At 42.9% G+C, this 23,620-nt stretch overlaps 1 protein-coding gene across 3 annotated transcripts; it reads left to right on the forward strand.

Moving 5' to 3' along the window:
- Nucleotides 1-7: 7 nt before the first annotated feature.
- ALAS2 (5'-aminolevulinate synthase 2) lies at nucleotides 8-23,140 on the forward strand. Of its 3 annotated transcripts, XM_036841109.1 has the most exons (11): nucleotides 8-98; nucleotides 5,067-5,262; nucleotides 5,909-6,031; nucleotides 6,882-6,992; nucleotides 9,383-9,605; nucleotides 10,161-10,345; nucleotides 12,955-13,134; nucleotides 15,566-15,730; nucleotides 16,306-16,574; nucleotides 18,759-18,921; nucleotides 22,846-23,139. In XM_036841109.1, exons 2-11 carry the CDS (start codon nucleotides 5,097-5,099, stop codon nucleotides 23,007-23,009), a joined length of 1,749 nt encoding a protein of 582 aa, XP_036697004.1. In that variant the 5' UTR covers nucleotides 8-98; nucleotides 5,067-5,096; the 3' UTR covers nucleotides 23,010-23,139. The 3 variants fall into 3 exon arrangements, with proteins under 3 accessions (XP_036697004.1, XP_036697005.1, XP_036697006.1); XM_036841110.1 differs by lacking the exon at nucleotides 15,566-15,730 and having other exon boundaries at nucleotides 22,846-23,140; XM_036841111.1 differs by lacking the exon at nucleotides 8-98 and having other exon boundaries at nucleotides 5,069-5,262; nucleotides 22,846-23,140.
- The last annotated feature ends 480 nt before the right edge of the window (nucleotides 23,141-23,620 follow it).

The following is a 23,620-nucleotide window of genomic DNA, read 5'->3' on the forward strand; positions in this document are numbered from 1 at the left end:
GGGTGGGTGGAGCTAAGCCAAGGGAGAAGGGATAAAAACCAGATCCTGACCCACAGCACTCAACCCGTCGTTCGTTCGTCCTCAGTGCAGGGCAACAGGTAAGTGTTGCTTTCAGCCTGGTGCCCTCTTTCTTGGTCTGCTTGCCCACCTCAAGGCTGTATATGCTGACTCTCTGGCTTGACTAGATCTGACTTTGTATGTTCCTTAGAATCTGTCACTCTGTCATTTTCTGTTCCCCCCCATGTCTCTTCCTGTCTTTCCCAGTTTTCAGCTTTCCTTTGTCTTTTTTCCTCCTTGTTTCCTCTCCTCTGTTAGTTTTCAAGATCACTCACTTTACTTCATCATTCTCTGACACTATAGCTTCCTCTTATTTTTCCTTCGTCTGAGGTCTATATGTATCTTTTCCTCTAAATCTCTCTCTCCCTTTCCATCTCTTTCTTCTACTCTGTATCTCTCAGTCTCGCTGTTTTCTATCTCTTCCATTCCTTCTCTGTCTCCCAGGAAGAGGTCTTGGTATTTTTTTTTTTTGGCAATTCTCCATTCCTCCCTCACTTTGACTCCTTCTCTCTCCTTGGCTGACAGCAGAGCTCAATGGGTCAGACCCCAGAGGGCCAGAGGTAGGGAGAGAAAACAAAGTGAATGTGGGGTGGTGGGAATGATGAATTGGGAAGGGAGAGATTTGAGGGAATTGAGAGATGAATAATTAGCAGAAATAAGGAGAGACGGTGGGAGAAGAATGGGGCCCTATGCTGAAAGTCAATTGATTTGTTTTCTCATCCTAATTCACTGTGAGGCAAATCATTCACCCTTTGAAAAAAAGGGCTTGGCCTATGATTTCCACAACCTCTTCTAAGTTTGATTTCATGGTCTTCTAAATTTTTGTTTCTAAGAATTTCTGATTCTGATTCCAGGAATCTAAAATTCTTTATGATTCTTCCATGATGGGGAGAGGGTGCTAGGAAGGGAAGTAAATCCTGATGCTTCCAACTCCTGAAGAGAAGTGACCACATCCCCTCCAGACTTAACTGATTCTTTCAAAGCAGGCCACAAAGGGGAGAGAGGGATCGAGGAATGCTGCAATGAGTGGTTTCTGGCTCTCTGCTGGGGTAGAGTTGTGGTTGGCCCCTCTGATCTCTGGGACTGCAGATTGGCTGCTGACACGAGAGAGGATTTTAAGGTATAGGGAAAATCTTCTAATAGTGTTCTATCACTTGGCCCAAAATTTCACAGTTTTCTCCTTGGGTAAAAGCATTGTTTTAAGAAGACCCTGGCAAAGATTGGTGCATAAGTTGTTAAATAATGGAATGAATGAATGTACGAATGAATGAATGTTCACCAGTGCCTGAAATTCCGCTTCAGTTAGAAATCTGTTCCTGTGGTAAAGGTATTGGTTACAACTCAAAATCAAGTGTCCCAGAAAGGGACCTGTTAGTGTAGGAGAGTAGATTTAGGCCTGGAGTCAGGCTCTCAATCAGGATAATGTGTAGTAATATTAGAATCATAGATCCACAGTGGTTAAGTTAGTAGGCTCTGGAACCAGATCGACTAGGTTCAAATCCTGGTTCTCCTACTTAGTAGCTCTGTGACCTGAACAGGTTACTTAATCTTTTGGGCCCTCAGTTTCCTCATCTTTGAAATAAAGTTGATATTAGTATATAACTCACAGGGTTGTCATGAAGATTAAATAAGTCAATGTATGTGAAGCATTTACAAAGGGGTATGGCACAGTGAGAACTCTGTGAGTGTTTGACTGTTAGAACAAGACGGAATCTATGGAGCTATCTAGTCCAATGTTTTTGGAGAAACTGAGGCCCAGAGAGGGAAAATACAGAGCCCAAGTTCATATAGTAAGTTGTAACAGAATCAGGACAAGAATCAAGATTGAGACAAGAATCAGCTTTCCAGACCTGGTCTGGTGTATTCATGATGTTACTTCCCTTGGCTATACCTTCACTTTCCCTACATAGAAAATGTAGAATATAAAAAATAACAGATAACACTTTTTCAGCATTTACTCTAGGATAGGCACTCTTCTATATACTTTATATAGATTATCTTACTGAATCTTCACAACATCCCTGTGAAGTAGATTGTCCTTGTTATTATCTACCTTTTAAAGATATAAGACATAGAGCAGAGACATGACTTTTCTAATGTCCCAGAGCTAGTGAGTGGTAGAGCCAGGATTCAAATGCAAGTAGTCTGGCTCCAGAAGCTGTGCTCTTAATACCCTAAATTGCCTAAAATACTCCTTTGATTCGATTTTACTCACTCCAGTCTCATGATAGGTAGTAAGATAGAATGGAAACAAAGCCCAAGATGGGCAGGCAGAGTGAGGCAGGGCAAATTCCAGGAAAGGAGTGTCAGAACAGAGAAACTGGAACTGAAGCTTGAAAGAACTTGATAATTCAACAAATTCCAAGAAGTAGCCTATATTTTCCCAGGTCCCTGAGAATATCATGGCTAAAAGCCCCTTAGAGATGATGTGTGTACTGAACTTCTGTTTTTATACCTGGGGGTGGGATTCACCATCATCCCAAGGCAGGACTGGACTTTGCTTCCAATCTTGGGGGTTTTTCTTCACATTACATACCCCAATGTTGTCATTATTGTTGTTAATGTTGGGGAAAGGAATTTGCAGGAGCCTGGAACCTGGCCATCTGCTTTGCCTCCTCTCCCTGGGCCATCCGCCCCCCTCACCACCAATAGCTAGGGTCAGCCCCAGCCAGATGCACAGACATGATTCTAGAAAGGAACTCCTCTCCTCTTCCACACCCTGGTCTCAGCTTGGGGAGTGGTCAGACCCTAAACGTGATAAACTCTGGGAGCCTTATCTGTGGTCTGCAGGCTCAGTCCCAAGCACTTTAGCTTTTGCAGGAAGGCAGGAGAAGGGAAACTCATATCTCCAGATATAAGGTAGGCATCAAATCCAATTCATTACCTATCATATGAGGTAGACATAAATACCTTACATTTGACAGTTGATGAAAGCTGAGACCCAAAGAGGGGAAGTGACTTTCCAAGAACGTCCAACAAGGAGCTGGGGAGCTGGAATTGAAATAAGAAAAGCTAAGATTTTCTTTTAGGCACTTTCCTAAAGTCTTAACATGAGTTTCATTAGTCCTTTCAACACCCCTTGGCCTTTTCCAATTTCAGGACCCACACACCCTACCCCACATACCAACCTATGCTCTTATGACAGACTGTGAGAGTTGGAGGGAGGTTGCTCTGGGGTGGAACAAGGGGAAGAGGTTGCTTTGTGAGTTAGGAGGAGGGTGTTTTCTCTATGAGATCTAGAAGGGAGGGGTGTTGCTCTGTAAGAGGTGAAGGAGGTTGTCATATGATGACATGGCCACGAGCTCCTCCTGTTCACTTTCCCCCCACAACATAAAGCCTTAAATACTAGAGGTGCTGTTAGGTTCTACTAAGTAGCTCTCCTGGTGGTGGGAGGGCCTTAGTCTTGCCACATTCCTCCATCTCTCTCCCATTATCCTGTCCCATATCTTGTCTCACCCTCTGATGCTGGATCTCTAGTTTGTCCTTTTTCTTTTAATCTATTTCTCCCTCTTGCTATCTCTAGCTCTCTTTGTCTTTATATGTCTCAGCCCTCCCTCATCCCAACCCCCAACCCACAATAGCCATCTCTCTGTCTCTATCCTTTGATCTTAGCTCTAACTCAGTCTCACTCTCATCTCCTTCAGTAGGGAGGGCCAAGATCCTCTTCCCCTAACTCTTCTTTGTTGTTCTCCCCCACCCACACAATCTCTGATAGAATTTCTCCTTTACCTTTGTGCCTGACTGACTCTCTGCCTCTGCTGGATTCTCTCCTCTCCTGCTCTCAGTATTCTGAGTCTTTGTATATTCCTCCATGCGCCTTGATTTCGCCTCATATCCCTTTTTTGTCCCTCTGTCTATCTGTCTCTAACTCTACCTCTGCTCTGTTTCTCTCTCTCTCTTCTCTCATCTTCTCTCTTTCATTCTCTCTTTCTCTCATCTCAGTCTCTTTCCCTACCTTCTGTATTTCCCATAATCCTCTTGTCCTCTGCTTTTCTGGATCAGTCCTCTTCTCCCTGTTCTTATCTCTACCTGTCCCCTTTCCTCTGGCTTTGATCTTTCTCTCTCCCACAATTTCTGTTGTAACTCCACTACTACCATTGCACCTTTGTTCTCTATTACTTTCCTCCTTTTATCTTTCCTAATTTTTCTTTCTTTATGACTCTTCCTCTATTCTCTTTCCTCCATTTGAGTCCCTGCTCATTCATTAATTTACTCCCAAATTCAATAAATATTTATTGAATGCCTACTATGTGTATTTTTTTTAATTATATTCTCCCCACCCTGATTCTCTCCTCTGTCTTAGCCTCCGCCTCTTTCATTCACCCATAGACTTGTTTCCCAGATTCCTTGGGTGTTGCTTTCACCTACATCTCTATCTGCTTTTCCAAAATCCAGGAGAAAATCCAAAGGCAGTAAAATACCTGTCTGGTGGCACATGGTGCCCTTTTGTCCTATTCCCTGAATCTACTTAAGCTGGTACCTATGGCCTCAAGCTCCTTGTCTCTCTGACTGGGCCTGCTCAGGAAACACTCTGAGTGAAGCCTCATGAGCCCTGGTCAATGGCATCTGTCTGCATTAGCAAGTTGAATCTTCATTTGGCTGAGGCCAATATTCTTAGAGAGAGTCTTAGCCTTAAGTGTTGATCAAAGGGTTGGTGGGTTGTCAACTCTCATCCTGTCACACACAATCACACTTCAGTGATCCTTACTATCACAGAGGGGGTCAGTGGCAGAGTCTGAATCAGAATTCAGGCTTTCTGACCTCCAGTGGGAACTCTTTTCTTCACCTCTTTTGTCTAATGATCAGTTTCCTGTTTCTTCCTCTCTGATGCCTTATTAGTACATTTTAATATTTGGAAAGTTCTTACCCTGAAATGACAATAAAGGCATCTCTGGGGAGGGAGGCAAGCTGGGTGAGAAGCTAAAGGCAAAGGATCAAACACAAGAATGACCCTTGGCTTTCAGCCAGGTCTTCATGGTGGAATCTCATCTCTTCCACATCTTATGCAGAACTTCGGGCTCAAGAGGGTGGCAGCAGCCATGTTGCTACAGCGTTGCCCAGTGCTTATCCGGAGCCCCACAGCCCTCCTGGGCAAGATGATTAAGACTCACCAGTTCCTGTTTGGTATTGGACGCTGTCCCATCCTGGCCACCCAAGGAACAACCTATTCTCAAATCCACCTTAAGGCAACCAAGGCTGGAGGGGGTAAGAAGTCACTGCTGGCAAAGGGGGGAGAATGTCTGGGTCCTAGAGATAAGGTTCCAAGTCATACTGGTCATCATTACCTAATAATTGGAAGGGTTCATGTGAAAAGTATCAAGGAAGAATGAGCTTGCCTAAAAATACACTGACCTCTGACTTCTGGCAGTATCTCTAAAAGGAGTTTCACTCTCATGCCCCTCACATTCTATATACTCCAGTCATGCTGAAACTACTTAAAGTTGTCTGGATTAACTCTGTTTTCTTAAGTTTCTGTGTCTTTGCACCTGTCAAATGACTCTCTCCCATTATCTTTACTAGAGTATCTCATACTTCTCATGCAACATTTAACTTGGGCATCATCTCCTCTATGAAGTCTAGCTAGACTTCCAGCCTGTCCAAGTCCAATTCTGGGTCATGTCCCTTTCCTCTTCTAGCCCATGTCCTCCCTCCCATCCCAGCACTGTTCATAATGTGTCTTCAGTATGTGCCATTCCCAACAACTCAGGAACTCCCCTAGGGACCAGATACATCCATCTCTGTGTCTCTACCATAGCCTGAGATAGAGCTTTGAGATATAGTACTTCTTAGTGACCACTGTTAAACTTACAGCTAGAAGCTCACTGCCACTTACTCTCTTAACTTTGCATAGACTCTCCATCTTGGGCCAAGAGCCACTGTCCCTTCATGCTGTTGGAACTCCAGGATGGGAAGAGTAAAATTGTGCAGAAGGCAGCCCCAGAAGTCCAGGAGGATGTGAAGACTTTCAAGACAGGTTGGAGTTAAGTTCCACCTCATGTAACCTCTACACCTAATGCTTGATTTCACTTTATTACGATCCTGAGCTAGGCAGCTCAGGGCAGCTAGTATACATTTCATGATGGAAGTCCAGTCTTTTCCAGGGGAACCATGGTACTCAATAGCATAGACTGTGCACTGAAATGCACCCTCCCCAACACACATACATGCTTCTGTAACTTTTAGCTATTAGTCTAAAATGAGCCTTCTAGAGTTCTGCCTCCTCTCTCCCAAGTGGCTAAATGGATTCCAACAGGCTGGGCTCCCACATTTAAGCAATACCACTCTATGACAATCTGGATTTGCATAAAAGAGTGAGTTTTGGAAGCAGGTACATTCTTTAGAAGGGTATGGAGCCCAGGTGAACTCAATTGGTGCAGACCACTGAAGGCCACACTTGAGAGTTGGCCACACTTGAGAGTTGGCCATACAGTCAACATCTTTCATAGACCCTTTTGGGATATAATTAAGAGTAAAAATTTCAAAATTGAATTTTAATGACTTTCAGAAACGAAGAGTAAGGTACACTGTCCTGCATCTACCTTCCATGTGCAAGACTCAGCATTGCTGCTCCAGTTATCTCACCCAAGGGAAAGTCCTAGTGAAGAGAAGTGTAATTCAGCCTATGGATGGTTTTCTGACATATAAGTCTCCACTTGGGGAGATGAGAAAGGGCTCACTTTGCAGAATATTTCTTCTCTCTGCACAAGGCTTCCCTACTTCCTAACCTTGAATTTTTATATGTTGTATTGCGTTTAAAGAAGATATCACATGCTTTCCTTTTCCCCCCTTTTTTCATGGCCAATGAATCCCATACTCCTTCTCAGACCTGCCCATCTTCCTGGCCTCAACCAGCCTGAGGAAGCCATTCTTCAGTCCCCAGGAGTCAGAGAAAAATTCAGAGAAGGTCACGCACCTGATTCAGAACAACATGGCTGGTGAGTTTGCTGAGGAGGAAGTAAAAGGGGTAGGAATATGGAAGGAATGCTGAAAGGGCTTCTGACACAGTAGAGGCAATGGCAAGGAAGCACTTTAGAGCCAAAGGGAGTCTGAGTTTAAATTTTAATGCTGGCACTTGTTGTATCTGCATGCTTTAGAAAGTAAGTCACTTACCTCCAGTGAGATTTTAATAACTCAAGTTATTATGAGAAGGAAATAAAATTACACTTATGGAAGTGCTTCTAACTTGTTATGAAGCTTCATTAAATATTAGGTGTATTCCTATTATTTCTTCTCCATGTTTCCCTCAAAAACTCTCATCCTTCGCAGAGAGCCTTTTCCCCCTCTCTTATATGTGTTTATATTCATTTTTCATAATAGAATTTGTTCTAGTTTCCCAATATAAAAAGAATATAAAAAGGGAAATTTAAAGCACTCAGAGTTCCACCATCCACCATTAGCTTTTTGTCATACTTTTTCCAGATATTTTCCTATGACTAAACACACACACACACACACACACACACACACACACACACACAAAACTACACTTCCCTCCACACACATGTTTTTATTAGAAATGTGATCTTATTCCACCTGGAGTTTGTTATTACGCTTTGTTCACTTAACAATATGTCATGGGCATTATTCCATGTCCCTAAACATAGAGCTGCATAATAATTATTAATGGTTGAAATGTGTTCTGTAGCATGAATGCAACATCATTTAGTTAACCAAGCACCTATATTTCAGGTAATTGTTTCCAATTTTTTGTGTGTATTCTTCCACTCTACATTGTATGTTGGTTTTACATACATATAAATGTATCCAAAGATAATATATAGTATTATCTTAGACTTAGTGTGGCTGTACTAGAGAGTATTTAGCTATTCCTCTATTGGGTTGCTTCCAATTTTTCCTATTACAAACAGAGGTGCAACAAACATCCTTGAATGTACCTTTTCATGTACATAGGTAAGTGTTCCTCTAGAATAGACACTAAGAGGTGACAATTCTCAGGACATAGGGGTGTGTACATTTTCAATATTAATAAATATTGCCAATTAGTCCTCCAAAGTGGTGTACCAGTTATCAAAGAGAATCCATATTCTCACACGCTCTCCAGCACTTAGTATTATCACATTTTAAAATCTTTATCAATTTGATGAGTGAAAATTTGTTTTTGCAGTTTGATTTTCCCCGATTAAGCATCTTTTTCTACATTTATTGAATTGTCTGTTTATATTCTTTGCCCACTTTTCTATTGGGTTAAAACTTTCCATAGTAATTGTTCAGAGTTTCTAAAAAGTAAATTCTGGATATCAATTTTTCTGTTAAACATGCTGCAAATATTCCCCTAGGTATGTCAGCATGTGCATTTTAAAAACTTTTGGTACATATTTCCAAACATCCCCACAGCAAAGATGTTTCCAATTTACACCCCTACCATATAAGTTGCCATCTGAAACAATCATGATTTTTGTCTCATGGATAGAGTTCTGGAGTTCAACAAGCCCACTGGCATACATTATTTCAATTTATCCTAAAAGTAGGGTTGCTCCATTTTGTAGTGGTAATGGTTAAAGAAGTAGACTCTAGGTCACTTATTTGTAGGCCACTTATGTGCTGTATGACCTTGGTCAAGTTACCTAACCTCCATAAGCCTCTGTTTCCGCACTTGTAAAATGGAGATACTAATAGAACTTTCCATATAGGGTTGTTATGAGGAATAAATAAAATAATATTTATACGTTCCTAAGAGAGGGTATTAGATGTAATAGGCACTTATTAAATGTTGGCTATAATAATATTATTTAAAATTATTATTATTATTATTACTACTACTACTATATTACAATAATCACAATACTACTACTATGTGCCAGACACTAGTTTGGGTGTACTACATTCTGTTTGTCATCAGATGGTCACAATTCTGCATGGAAGATATTATTAATCCCATTCTACAGATGAGGAAATTAAAACTAAGAGGATTCATGACTTGCTCAAGATCACACAACTAGGAAGTGCCAGAGCTATGACTAGAAACTAGACCTATCAATATTCTTCCACTGAAACTAGAAGTAGTGATTCTAGTAAGGAGGGTGCCATACTAACCTTGGGAAAAGAGATGAGGCCATGCCAAGTGTAGGAAGCCTGAGTGAATGTATAAATAAATTACTAAGTGAATGAGCCAGTGAGTAAGCAAAGGGATGGTTGAATGAAATAGTAGAGAGTTAATGTGACCCAGTAAGTTAATGACTGATCAAATAAATGAATAAATGGAAAGAGAATTGGAGAACACCAAATCAACAGCATGAATAAAATATGGACTAGCCAGGAAGTCATTTAAAATGAATTCTTCTCATCCCCATTTCTACTCCTGCAGGAAACCATGTCTTTGGTTATGACCAGTTTTTTAGGAACAAGATCATGGAGAAGAAACAGGACCACACCTACCGTGTTTTCAAGACTGTGAACCGCTGGGCTGATGCATACCCCTTTGCTGAACACTTCTTTGAGGCATCTGTGGCTTCAAAGGATGTGTCTGTCTGGTGCAGTAATGACTACCTGGGCATGAGCCGGCACCCTCGGGTCTTGCAAGCCACACAGTGAGTAGTAGGGTCTGAGCCATGAGCTGTGGGGAGACATCCAGAGAAGAGCCAAAGCCACGCATGGAAGGAAAAGGCAGAGCTGACAGTGGAAACCTTGTTTCCACGCAACACCCCTTTTGTCCAAGGTCCTCCAGCAAATCTAATCCTCAGACATGGACTAAGTCAACAAGTCATGTTTTCCAAACTCTTTGGTGTCCAGTGCTACAAAGGAAAGGATGAGAAACCGAGCAAGTCCCACTCTCTATGAGTTCTTACTCTGGCTGCAGAATGAGTATTACCAGAGATGATGTGTGAACTCCTCTAGAAGGTCTTCCAAGCTAATCAAGCTCAACCTGGCTTCTCCCTCCATCCCTGAGTGCTTTCAGCCTGAGAAGGAAGGTCCATTTCTCCCCATTGTCCCCAGCCTCCCCTCTACTTGGTCATATAGGACACAGCTCATAGAGAATCACTAAGTCAATACTGACCCCCTTCAAGGAAGAGAAACCTCCCCAGTTCCTCAGAATCTGACAAGAGTTTCTTCTCCTTGTCCCCCCTCTGTTTTCTCCTGGTCAGAGAGACCCTGCAGCGTCATGGAGCTGGAGCTGGTGGCACCCGCAACATCTCGGGTACCAGCAGGTTTCATGTTGAGCTGGAGCAAGAGCTGGCTGAGCTGCACCAGAAGGACTCAGCCCTGCTCTTCTCTTCATGCTTTGTGGCCAATGACTCTACTCTCTTCACCTTGGCCAAGATCTTGCCAGGTAAGCCTGGGGCCTGAGCTTTGTTCAGTGGGTGGTATCCTGCACTACAACATCCAGGTTTACTGCTTCCATCACTCCTTCCCTGTCTTCTGAGTTCACTTGCTCCCATTGCCCTTCCTTCTAACCAACCTTGCATCTCCTCAACACTGGATGACTATATCCCAACGTCACAGAAGGGTAACATCATAAATTTATCATTTCCCAACTCAACTGCACTCTTAACACTTATAAACAGTCCTTTTATGTCCCTACATCAACTTTTTCAAACTTTCTTCCTCCTTCTAAAACCTGTAGCTACCTCCTCCTTCATTCTTAGCAAATAACCTCACATCTTACAACACAAAGAAAACAGAAGCCACCAGACAGGAGCTCCTTTAACTTATAGCCACCAAATCCACAAATTCATCTGACTGTTCATGTACCCTTCTTTCATTCTTTCCTTCTACAAATTGAAAGCGCATCTCTCCTTCTGCCTAAAGCCAATCCCTTCACTTATACACTAGATTCCATCTGAATCCCATCTTCCCACTCCCCCATTCTCTAGCCAATAATGTCTTCAACTAATATGCCTGTCATCCTTCCATCATAGCCCAACCCTGGATGAATATAACTCTCTACCTTCTTTATGTCAATCCTGGTCTTATATAATTGCTCAGATGGGAGCCACTAAAAATTCATGATCCCCAACCTCTACCAGGTCCTCTATGCTGCCTGGCAATCCTGTTTTCATAGTCAGCTCTCCAAGTCTCCAAGGTAACTTTGCCAAACCCCGCTCTCCTCAGCCTTCTTACACCTCCACCTCACCTTCAACCACAGCAAATGACTTCACCTCCTACCACACGGAAAATAGAAGACCCCACGCAGTAATGTCCTCAACTTCTTGCCTCAAACTACTTATAGACTCATGAGCATTCCCCCATGTCCTCTCCTCTCTCCTTCTCTCCTGTCACAGTAGAAGAGGTGCCCTTTTTCTTGTTGACTAATTCTTACATTGGTGCTCTGTGTCCTCTACCTCTTCAGGAACCTTGATCTATGAGTTCTCTCTCTCCCTCCTGTATCTTTAGCCTCTCCCACTCTTTAAAAATGTTGAAGTCTTTTGCATCTCAAAAAAAAAAATTTTCCCTCATCACTCTCTAGATACTGCCCTTCTCTCTCCTCCTTATAACAGGCAAACTGCTTGAGAGAAGTCTCCACACTTGTTATCCACTTCCTCACTTCCTGTCGATTTTTCAGCACACTGTAAACACCTCCACTGCTTCTCAGAAACTTTTTCCGAGATCACACATAATCCCAGCTAAAGCCAACATCTTTGGGAATGTTTTCAGTGAACCCCCTCTTCAGCCATTAGAATTCAACTTCTTTCCATTTCCTCTGCAACCATCCTCACCTAGACCAACATCATTTTCTTGATTTCACCTTTGCCCTCCTACAATATATTCTTCACAACAATCAGATCATATTTTTAAAATGCAAACCTATCTTTGTTACTCTCCTGCCCCAAACCCTTTAATAGATCCCCACTGCCCTTAGGACCAAATCCAAACTCTTTATAATGCTTTCTAAAGCCCTCAAAATCTGGCCTCTACCTATCTCTTCAGGCTCATCTTTTGACACCCTTCCTCTCACTCTTTCATTCAGTAATATATTAATTCATATATTCATTCACTCACTTAAAAATCAGGAATTTGGTTTTTTATCCATTCATTCAGGAAAGGTTTGCTTAGCATCTAAAGTACACTTAGCCTTAATCTGGGTACCAGAGACAGAAAGATAAAAAGATGTGGCTCCTGCTCCCTAGAAACTCCCAGTCTACTTATCTTTCACAGCAGGTCCTCCAGGAAGTCATGCCTGATTTCCACAGGTAGAAGTGATCCCTTACTCTAATGAAAGGCCACAGTTCCTTGATGTCAGTGCAGTTTTTGGGGCCCAGGAATCAACTCCATCCACCAACGTCCCATCTCTACCTGTTCTCCCAGCATTGTCCAGTAAAAAGCCCTGCATTCCTCAGGTCCTAGAGAAAGGTCTTCCCCTCTCTGGACCTTAGCTTCCTCACTTGTACAGTAAAGGGATTAGATTCCATGGTCACCATTGGCCCTTCCAGCTCTGACTTGTCATGAGCTTATGATTCAAATTGTGAAAGTCTGATGAGTGTCTACCCTGTAACTATAAGCAGAAGGATGATACCTGGAAGCGGTGGGATTTCATCTAGATCAGGAAGAATCTAGCATCAGTCCAAATCAGCAAACATTCCCTGGGATAAACTCCTTTCCAAGGCTTAATCTTGGTGTCTAGGAGAAGGAACATAGGCCCTGTCCTCAGGAAACTCTGGAGCTTCTTGGGAAATTCAAATTTTCTCCACCTCAAGATAGTCAAAGGCCAGACCAGAGTTAGAAATGCCTGGAGGGAAGAGTGTAGGGGTCAGAATTTCAGGGCAGAGGAGTTCTTCCAAGAGAGGAAGAGGTGTTACAAAGGCTTCCAGAGGATGGAGAAGCAGAGCAGAGTCTTTAAAGGGAGGAAAGGGTTGGCTCTCTGTCCCTGCCAGGTCAATCCTGAGGTTGAAGTGTGAACACTGGGACAGAAGCTTAAGCATTATGCATCTGGTTCTTCAGGGTGCGAGATTTACTCAGATGCAGGCAACCATGCTTCAATGATCCAAGGTATCCGCAATAGTGGAGCAGCGAAGTTTGTCTTCCGGCACAATGACCCTGACCACCTGAAGAAACTTCTAAAGAAGTCCAACCCTGAAACACCCAAAATTGTGGCCTTTGAGACTGTTCACTCCATGGATGGTATGTATATGTGTGAGTGTATGTTTACTAAAGTTGGTCTCACAAAAACTATGATGATAATGATAACAGCTAACATTTATAGAGTGCTTATTATGTGCCAAGCAAAATTATTAGTATTTTACATGTATTAATTCACTTAATCTTCACCATGATTCTATGAGGTAGGTGCTATCATTATTTCTGTTTATTTACAAGAGGAAACTGAGACATAAACAAGTGAAGTGACTTGCCCTAGGTCACACAGCCAGTAAATGCCAAAGGATGGAGGCAGCTATTACACTGATCTCAAAGGTTAAGAAACTAAAGTGCAGAGACAGTACACAATTTGTCTTGGTTGGCTCAGTAAATTGGTGCCAAAGTGAGTACCTGAACCCTAGGATGTACGATTCCAATTCCTTCACATGACACTCCCTCCATTAGAAGTGCAAATCAGTCATCCCAGTGTCTGGTTTCTGCAACAGAAAATTTCACAAACCATTGCCTGGGAGATTTTTCAGGGTCCAATATCTTCCTACCTCTTTTCTTTCCCCAACTGAAACAATGCTCAAATCATTCTATTGTTGTCCCTTTTAAGCAGAAATCATGGGTTTTAGGCATAACCTTCTGGATTTATTAAAAGGAAGAGGTCCTCACTTCATTTCAACTTGTCACTTTTCCAAGTGAAACAAAGGAGAGTCCACTGTATTCTCTGATTTAGCCAATGTAAGTGCCATCACATAAAGCAATGGTGATGCACAGGCTGTTGAACCAAACTATCCATGTTCAAGTCCCAGCATGACAACTTACTAGCTTGGGCAAGTTTCTTAATTGCTCTGTGTCTCAGTTGCCTTACCTTTTAAAAATGGAGATGATAACAATAGAGTAGCTGCGAGAATTTAAGTAAGTTAATTTATATAATAGACTACTCTAATTCATTCTTTTTTTTTTTTTTTTTTTTTCGGCCACACTGCACGGCTTGTGGGATCTTAGCTCCCCGACCAGGGATCAAACCTGCGCCCTCAGCAGTGAGAGCACAGAGTCCTAACCACTGGACCAGTAGGGAATTCCCTCTAATTCATTATTTCTGTAGTGAAAGCCATGTTGGAACCATTCTACTTCCTTACATTTGCAAATGAATGGTTCCTTATTCTTTTGGTGGAAACCCTGCCTAAACTGTCAACCATAGGGCTGAATTCCTCCCACTGAAATGATGCTTGAGCCATCACACTGTCCTCTTTGTCTTGGGCTCCAACTCCTGTGGTGTTCTCCCCTCCTGTTGTCCCAGCTCATATACTTTAATCCAGGCCTGGAGTCCCTGTTCCCACCAGAAGAAGTTTCTTCTGTATTCCAACTCCCTGTACCATTAGTTTCCAGGGATGGGGAATGGCAGAAGTGTGGTTCTTGTATATGTAGACTGGCCAAAAAGTCTATACATGAGATTCACAGCCATTTGAAGACCTTATAAACGACTATCAGCATAGAAGATGTCTAGAATAACAGGGAAAAATGGTATATCTGCATGGAAAATGTACAGGAACATACAGATTACTTCTAATTCACTTTCATTCAGTATACTGAGACTGAGTTTGTGGGTGGGGGCCCTCGGGTAACAACATTGACAGAGATGAGAAAGAAATATATTCCCACAGAGACACAGAAAAGACAGAAACAGAGGCACAAAGAAACTCAGAAAGAGACAAAGATATAGAGAAAAAAAGTCTGAAGTCAGAAAGGTAGATAAAAAAGGGACACAAACAGTAAGAAAGAGAGAAGTGAGAGAGGAAGGTGAGGGAGGGAGTGAGAGAGACACTGACAAAGAGACAGAGGGAGGAAGGGGAGAGGAGAGAGAAAAACAAAGGCAGAGATAGAAAAATAGAGACACAGAAACAAAGATGGAAATAGCCACAAAAAGAGAGATAGTGACAAAAAGCCAGAAAGACAGAAATAGGGAGGACCAGTGAAGAATAACAATATTGACAGGGCTGCCAACAGTACTTGGCTGAGGGGGTGAGCAGGATCTAAAATCAGGACTACATTAACTTGGAGCAAAAGGTTACTGTTTTTCAATTTATTTAAACAAAGGCATCATATAGGCTAGTGCCAATCCTAGACTTGTATGGAAAAAAAAAGAAGCAGAGAGAGGCTGGCAAATAGCATAAATAGCATAAACAAATAGCAAATAGCATAAACAAGATGACAGATATCAGAATGAAGTAAAAATAGAAAGAGAGGCAAGCCTTAATCACAGGCTGGGGAAAACACACACACACACAGCTTGGGTGGGAGTGGGGTGAAATTAGTCAACACATATAAAGAGGTTTGGCATAGCCCCAACTGACAGTGCACACCCACCTCCTTTCCCAACCTAAAGTAGTCATGGGTCACAAATTCCGTGCTGGAGATGGAGCTGGGGAAGGGTTATGATCTACCTCTATTTGTTGGCTTTGCTCAGGTGCCATCTGTCCCCTTGAGGAGTTGTGTGATGTGGCCCACCAGTATGGGGCTCTGACCTTCGTGGATGAGGTTCATGCTGTAGGACTGTATGGGTCCCGGGGTGCTGGAATTGGGGAGCGTGATGGAATTATGCACAAGATTGACATCATCTCTGGAACTCTTGGTGAGTGAGTCCCTTGGGTTGGCCTTATATACAATCCAGAAAGGAAGCCCCTAGAAGACCCTTTTCTTCCTCCTCCCCACAACTGCAGGAGCTATTCGGGTAGAATTTACAGCCCCAGGCTATGGAACTCCTGGATTCTCTCCTCCCACTCCCACCCCACTGCAGAGCTGCTGAGAAAGTCTGGGAGGGTTTTCTGAGAAGACCCCTGAGACAGGCCAAATAGCCAAGTTCAACTCAGTGAGTGGAGAGTTGTGGTTCTAAACTCCTCCCCCACCCCAGCCCTAAGCTTCATTTTAGCTCCACTTTTGGGCCTAACCAGTTGATGGTCCCCACCCAGCTCCTGCGTATCTAGTCATTGCATATGGCAGGCCTTGAAAGTCCTATCTCAAAGCAGCAGAATTATCAGCTCTGTCTGCCTTGTCATGGACAGGGGAGATGAACAGAGGCCTGTGAAGGGAGTCTGGAGCTCCAGCTTTTGGTATACCTCCTTGTGTTACCTGGTGCATGACTCTGTTCCTTGGGGGATTGATAATGGGGTCTGTGCATATCCTCCTCATTCTCCTCCTTGTCTCCAGGCAAGGCCTTTGGCTGTGTGGGCGGCTACATCGCCAGCACCCGTGACTTGGTGGACATGGTGCGCTCCTATGCTGCTGGCTTCATCTTCACCACTTCACTGCCTCCCATGGTGCTCTCTGGAGCTCTGGAATCCGTGCGGCTGCTCAAGGGAGAGGAGGGCCAAGCCCTGAGGCGGGCCCACCAGCGCAATGTCAAGCACATGCGTCAGCTACTAATGGACAGAGGCCTTCCTGTCATCCCATGCCCCAGTCACATCATCCCCATTCGGGTGAGAGCCCCACACTGCCCATTGCCTTCTTCACCTATCTCTTCTGGGAGCCTTCTCACACCCAGCAAACCGACACCTGTCCCTGTCAATTCTGCTTTCTTGTTAACCATCCTCCTTAGTGCCAGTTTTGTTACCCTTTTTGAAAAATTATCAGTCATTCTGGATTAGCCAGTCTTTTTTTTGTTTGCATTATCTCATGCTTATTTTGCATTAGCTATTATCCCATGCTTATTAGACTGTCCTGACCCTCAGTTTTTTCAAACTGTGGATCAAGACCATTAATGGGTCACAAAGTCAGTTTGGTGGGTTATGATTAGCATTAAAAAATAGAAGAAATAGAATAGGAAATGTTGGAGCACATCACACATAGTAAGGGTATCGTTTTATAAGAAATTTGTTTCAGTTGCGTATATGCACGTTTATGTGTATGTGTGTATAGTACGGTCATGGTGTGAAATGTATTTCTTAACGGAGAACTGAAGTCAGAAAATAGAGAATCAAAAGCCATGGGGCTAGCTGCTACTTTGGATTCCCAACTATGTGTGTGTTTACTGCCTTTAAAAATGAACCGCTATTGTATGTATGTGCCACATCTTCTTTATCCATTCATCTGTCGATGGACACTTAGGTTGCTTCCATGTCCTGGCTATTGTAAATACAGCTGCAATGAACATTGTGGTACATGACTCTTTTGATGGACCTAGAGACTGTCATACAGAGTGAAGTAAGTCAGAAAGAGAAAAACAAATGCCGTATGCTAACACATATATATGGAATCTAAAAAAAAAAAAGAAGATTCTGAAGAACAGAGGGGCAGGACAGGAATAAAGACGCAGACGTTGAGAATGCACTTGAGGACATGGGGAGGGGGAAGGGTAAGCTGGGATGAAGTGAAAGAGTAGCATAGACATATATACATTACCAAACGTAAAATAGATAGCTAGTGGGAAGCAGCTGCATAGCACAGGGAGATCAGCTCGGTGCTTTGTGACCACCTAGAGGGGTGGGATAGGGAGGGTGGGAGGGAGATGCAAGAGGGAGGAGATATGGGGATGTATGTATATGTATAGCGGATTCACTTTGTTATACAGCAGAAACTAACACACTAGTGTAAAGCAATTATACTCCAATAAAAATGTTAACCAAAAAAATGGACCGCTAATTCTTTCTTAAATGACATCTATTTGTGTGTGTCGGTAAGCTGGGGTATGGTAAGGACAATTTTTTGTGACCTTTATGGATGAGAATGGTCGCTGTTCTTGGGCTAACCCAATGTTCCCTTGAAAGACTGCTTTTGTAAATATGTTTCTTTAATTAACCCAGTGACAGCACCCCAGAGGTGGCTAGGGAGGGGGGTTTATCTTCTTACCCAGAACCACCCCAAATTAACATACTAGCTAAGTATGCTTGCTCTGCCAACAGCTTCAAGACAAGGTCCCTAGTGCCACCTCCACGTCCTTTCTTTTTTTTTTTTAATTGCAGTATAGTTGACTTACAATATTGTGTTAGATTCAGGTGTACAGCAAAGTGATTCAGTTATATATATATATATATTTCAGATTATTTTCCATTATAGGTTATTACAAGATAGTAATAGTTCCCTGTGTTATATATTTAATAGTTCCCTGTGACTATAGTTCCTTGTGTTATGTAGTAAATCCTTGTTGCTTATGTATTTTATGTATAGTAGTTTGTATCTGTTAATCCCATACTCCTAATTTATCCCTCCCCTCCTCCCTTTCCCCTTAGGCATCCATAAGTTTGTTTTTTGTGAGTCTGTTTTCTTTATAGATTCATTTGTATTATCTTTTAGACTCCACATATAAGTGATATCATACAATATTTGTCTTTCTCTGTCTTACTTCATTTAGTATAATATTCTCCAGGTCCATACATGTTGCTACAAATGGCAATATTTCACTCTTTTTTATGGCTGAGTAATATTCCACTGTGTGTGTGTGTATGTGCTGCTATGAACACTGAGGTACATGTATCTCAAATTTGCTGCCTCTGAGCAACTCCTTGATGGAAATTCTAGACCTGCCACTGACTAAGCCTCTTATGAAAAAATATGTCCCAAAATTCAGTAGTGTTCCTTGATCTGGCTCCCTCCACCTACTTTATGGAGCTAGTGATAGTGATACCAGGGTGGCAGATACTGACAGCCTTTTCTCCTGAGCCCAGGTGGGTGATGCAGCGCTGAACAGCAGGATCTGTGATCTCCTGCTCTCCAAGCATGGCATCTATGTGCAAGCCATCAACTACCCAACTGTCCCCCGGGGTGAGGAGCTGCTGCGCTTGGCACCCTCCCCCCACCACAGCCCTCAGATGATGGAAGACTTTGTGGGTAAGTCCTCAACATGGGTGCCTACAGTACTCTCCTTCCCTTCAGCCCCAGTATGTGAAGAAGTTGAGAATGGATGCCATTCAGTTTAAAAATATATTCCTGGAACATCTATTATGTGCCAGACCCTATACTAGGGTCATAAATGAATGAGAAACAGTCCTTATACTCATAGGGCTTCAGTTTGGTTGAGGAGATCATAGCAGATCCAAACAATGACTTCAAGGGCTGATCAAAGTTCAACAAAGACAATGTATGGGGGAGTTGTGGGAGCAGAGAGGAGCAGCCTGACCCAACCTGTGGGATTCAAGACAGGCTTCCTAGTGGAGGTGACACCTGAGCTGAGTCTTACAAAGCTGTGTGGTATTGGACCAAGAGAAGAAAGAAGGTGTAGAAGGGGTATTCCTAGCAGAAGGAAGAGCATGAAGAAAGGCAAGGAGGAGGGTGAGAAGTAGCCTGGGACTTATCAAGAACAATAAGCAGGTGTTACTGGAATGTAGGGTACTAAGAATGGAGTGGTGGAGGGGAGTGTTTATCTATGAACCTGCAAAGACAACACAAGATTTAGAGGCTTGTAGAGCTGAGTAGCTTGGGTTTTATCCTGAAAGATGCCAGTTTAGACGCTCCCTGGTGGTCTAGTGGTTAGGATTCGGTGCTTTCTGAAAGATGTCAGTTTAGTCAATTCACCTAAAGTTTACTGGATTCCTGTTGGGTGCAGGGCCTGGCATAGAGCAGGTTCTCATTCTAGGTCTGTTGGGTGAAAGACACATAGGCAGTTGATGGTATAGCAAAGGAGACAGACATAAACATGGATCGTACTGGTCCAGTGTGATGATTCCAGTACTCTGGGAACTGGAAGGAGAGTGCTCCTTTATGGCTAGAGAGGGTATAGGAAGTGTGAAATTAAAGAGGCTTTATTGGTAAGGAAGTCCTGCTGCACCTTGAAGTACATGTGGTATGGTGTAAGGACATTCCAGAATAAGGGAATTCCACGAGCATGGACCTAGAAATAGGAAAACAGAGGGCATACATGGGCAACAGTCATTCTGTTTGTCTGGAGCATAGGCAGAATGAGTCCCGGGAAGACAAGACAGGTAGGCGCCATTCATTCGTTCATTTAAAAACATCAAATAATGCTAGCCAACATTTATTAAGTACTTACCATGTGCCAAGAACTGTTCTAAACACTTTACATGTATTAACTCATCTAATCCTCATGGGGTAGAGATGGTATTATTAGTATTTCCATTTTATACATGTAGAAATTGAGGCATAAAAATATATAATAACTGGTCCAAAGTCACACAGCTATTAGATTTGAACTGGAGAGTCTGTTTCTACATCCATGCTCATACCACTAGATCTATATACTACCTCTGTGAGCTAATGATCTAGACTTCTGGACCTTTTGCTCAGTCCTCTCACTTGCTCCAGGCTTCAATTATAGACCTCTCAGTACTCTCAGTTCTCCAAGTGTCCATTTATGCTGGGCTTTTGCAGAAAAGAAATGTGAGAGGCATCCACCATGACTCCACCAGTCAGTCCTTCAATGTCATAGCCAACCCATCATGAAATCTTGCAAATGTTCTCTACAATCGCTCTCAAATGTCTTTTCTCCACTGCCACTTCTTTAAGCCATGTCAGTGTGATTTCTTCCTAACTAATTTTCCTGCTTCTCTCTTGCTTCCTTCTAATCCCTTATCCATATTGACCACTAGAGGGATTTTTCTAAAAATCTGACCATATAGCTCTCTTGCTTAAACCTCTTCATTTTTCCCTATTGTCTAGACTAGAGCAGTGGTCTCCAAGGTGAGGTACGCAAGATGATCCATAGGGTAAGGGGATTTATTAGAATTTTATGTTTACTTTTTATCTTAAAAAATAGGAAATTAAGCATGACTGATATTGATCTCTAATATATAGAGTGACAATGATATATGTATATAGTATATAAAAATACATACATTGGAGGTACATACTACAACTTTTATACTAATAGGATGTATAAGCCCCCAAATTGGAGACAACTGGCCTGGAGAACAGTCAAAGCTCCTTGGCATGGCATTCAGTGCCTTCAACATGGTGATCTCTATGCCCTCACTTCTTGCCCACATTCATTTTATTTCTCCAGCTACACTGAATGATTTATAGTTCCCTCATTTTGCTCTAGCCTCTTACCTCTGAGATTTTGCTAATGATGCTCCCTTCTGATTGGAATGCCCTCCCTCACCCTTTACTCTGGTTTACTTCTTTTCATCTTCTAGACTTAATCAGGCATCCTTTCATTCATTCTTTCGACACATATTTATTGAGTATCTACTGTGTGCTAGACACTGTTCTACATGCTGGGGATCCAGTAGTAAACAAAACAGACACAAATTCCCTATCCTTCTGGAACTTACATTCTAGTGGAAGGAGATAGTCAAAAAACACTTTAAAAAGTAAGTGCAAATTAAATAGCATGGTAGTTCTAAGCACTATGGAAAAAAATAGAGCAGGAAAAAGGGGATAGAACGTGCTGGTTGGGGGGGGTACATGGGCTAGCTTGGAGGAGGGTTGTAGCATTAAATGGAGTGTTATGGGTAGAGACCACCAAAGTGACACTTGAGCAAAGATATGAAGGAGGTGAAGGAGTTAGCTGGGCAGAAATCTAAGAGAAGGGCATGCCAGGCAGAGAGAACAGCCTAAGACAAGGAAGACCCTAACACAGCAGTATTCCTTCTGTATTTGAAGAACAATAAGTAGATGAGTGTGGATGGAGTGGTGTGAGCAAGAGGGAAAGAGACAGAAAACTGAGGAGGGGCAATGTGGGCTAGACTGTGTAGGGTTTTATAGGCCACTGGAAGGGTTATGGCTTTAACTCCGAAATGGAGAGCCTTCTGAAGGATTTAAGCAGAGGAGTAACATATCTGATTCAGGTTTTAAAAGAATTTCTCTGACTTCTATGTCGAGAATAGACTGAAAGAAAGACTGGGAGCAGGGAGATCCATTAGGGGGCTACTGTAATATTCTGGGTTAAGAAATGATGGTGGCTCAGATCTGAAAATAGCACTGTAGGTGATGAGACGTGGTCAGATTTTGAAGGTAGAGCCAATGGTATTTGTTGATAGACTGGATGTATGGTAGGAGAGAAAGGGAAAAATAAAGGATGGCTCAAACATTTTTGTACTGAGCAACTGGAATTGCCATCAACTGAGATGGGTAAGGCTGAAAGTAGGGTAGACTTGGTGGAGAGTATGGAGATCAGTAGCTCAGTTGTGCTCATGTTAAGTTACAGATGCCTACTAGACATCCAGGTGGAGATATAGAAAGGCAACTGGATATACAAGTCTAGAATTCAGGATATAGCTTTGGGCTAGAGATGAAAATTTCAGAATCATTCAGCATACAGATGGTATTTAAAGCCATAAAACTAGATGAGATCACACAGGGAGTAGGCATGAAAAAAAGCCAGGGACAGAGACACAACTGAGGTACTTCTGACAGCAAGGTCAGGTTCTGTCCTCTGGGCTCCCACTCCCTCTAGGAAAAACCCTTGCCCCAGGCTCCCAGGTCACAATACTGACGACACTTCTGTGTTGTGGGTAGTGTCAGTGTCATCTTCCTCACCAGGCTAGGAGTTTCCAACTAGATGGATTCACTTCTTGAGCCACAGCATGTCCTGTACTTAGGGCTTGGTTCAGGCCAGGCCAGTATAGCTTCAAATTATGTCACATGAGTGCTTCTCAAACTTTTATACAACACAGAACCCATACACAAATGCTAACATTCATAGCACACAGTGGAGCAAACTGAGGAGGATACTTCTGGTTCCAAGACATCTCAAAGGGTTGAGGGGATCAATATCTTGGCACATCTGTAATGTGACACAGGGATTAAGACCTACTCTAACCAATTATTTCCCTCCCTTCCCCTCACTACCTTCAGAGAAGCTGCTGGCAGTCTGGACTGAGGTGGGGCTGCCCCTCCAGGACGTATCTATAGCTGCCTGCAACTTCTGTCGCCGTCCTGTGCACTTCGAGCTCATGAGTGAGTGGGAACGTTCCTACTTTGGGAACATGGGGCCCCAGTATGTCACCACCTATGCCTGAGAAACAAGCTGCCTTGGATCCCCACCACACCTGCACCTCTCTTGGGGCTGGGCCGCCTCCTGTCCTCTGCTTTGTTGTGTGCCTCTAGCTGACTTGAGCCTGAAAATAAAGAGCAAAGTGTAGCATTTGTAGCCCTTTGTTTGACAGAGAACAGACAACTACATTATACCTGACCCCTTCAGACAAGTGGCAGAGCCATGAGGAAACCACTGATCACCTGTTGGTCTGACCGTCCCATTTTACTGATAGCGAAACTGAGATCCAGAAAGAGGAAGAGGCCAAAAACTACACAGTGAGTTACACAAAGATCCAGGACATTTGGCAGGTTTATATCAAATGGCTCTTTCCCCATGGTTTCAACAAAAATCCAGGGATTGACTCTTCATGCGTAGGCCCAGAAACTCAGGCCCCAGGTAGCCTCTGAAGCCAGGAGGTGGAATCAGCCCAAACCAATCTGCCTGGAGGAAAGGACTGGCTCCCCAAAACTCTGGAGGTATTTTCCAACAGAGAGAATGGATGTCCTCCTCAATCCATTATCCTTTTTGCTTCTTACAGCACCTTACAGAACAAGACTTATCAGTTCTGTTTCCCAAGGTGAGAAAGAGGCTTGG

This window comes from Balaenoptera musculus, chromosome X (assembly GCF_009873245.2).
Source record: "Balaenoptera musculus isolate JJ_BM4_2016_0621 chromosome X, mBalMus1.pri.v3, whole genome shotgun sequence".
In the NCBI taxonomy this organism is placed as follows: domain Eukaryota; kingdom Metazoa; phylum Chordata; class Mammalia; order Artiodactyla; family Balaenopteridae; genus Balaenoptera; species Balaenoptera musculus.

What these genes read in the sequence shown, in the direction of transcription:
- ALAS2 (XM_036841109.1), top strand. Translation starts at nt 5,097, where the DNA reads ATGTTGCTACAGCGTTGCCCAGTGCTTATCCGGAGCCCCACAGCCCTC. An exon ending in GACTGTTCACTCCATGGATG is followed by an intron (nt 13,135 to 15,565) that starts GTATGTATATGT and finishes GGCTTTGCTCAG; the next exon opens with GTGCCATCTGTCCCCTTGAG. An exon ending in GATGATGGAAGACTTTGTGG is followed by an intron (nt 18,922 to 22,845) that starts GTAAGTCCTCAA and finishes CACTACCTTCAG; the next exon opens with AGAAGCTGCTGGCAGTCTGG.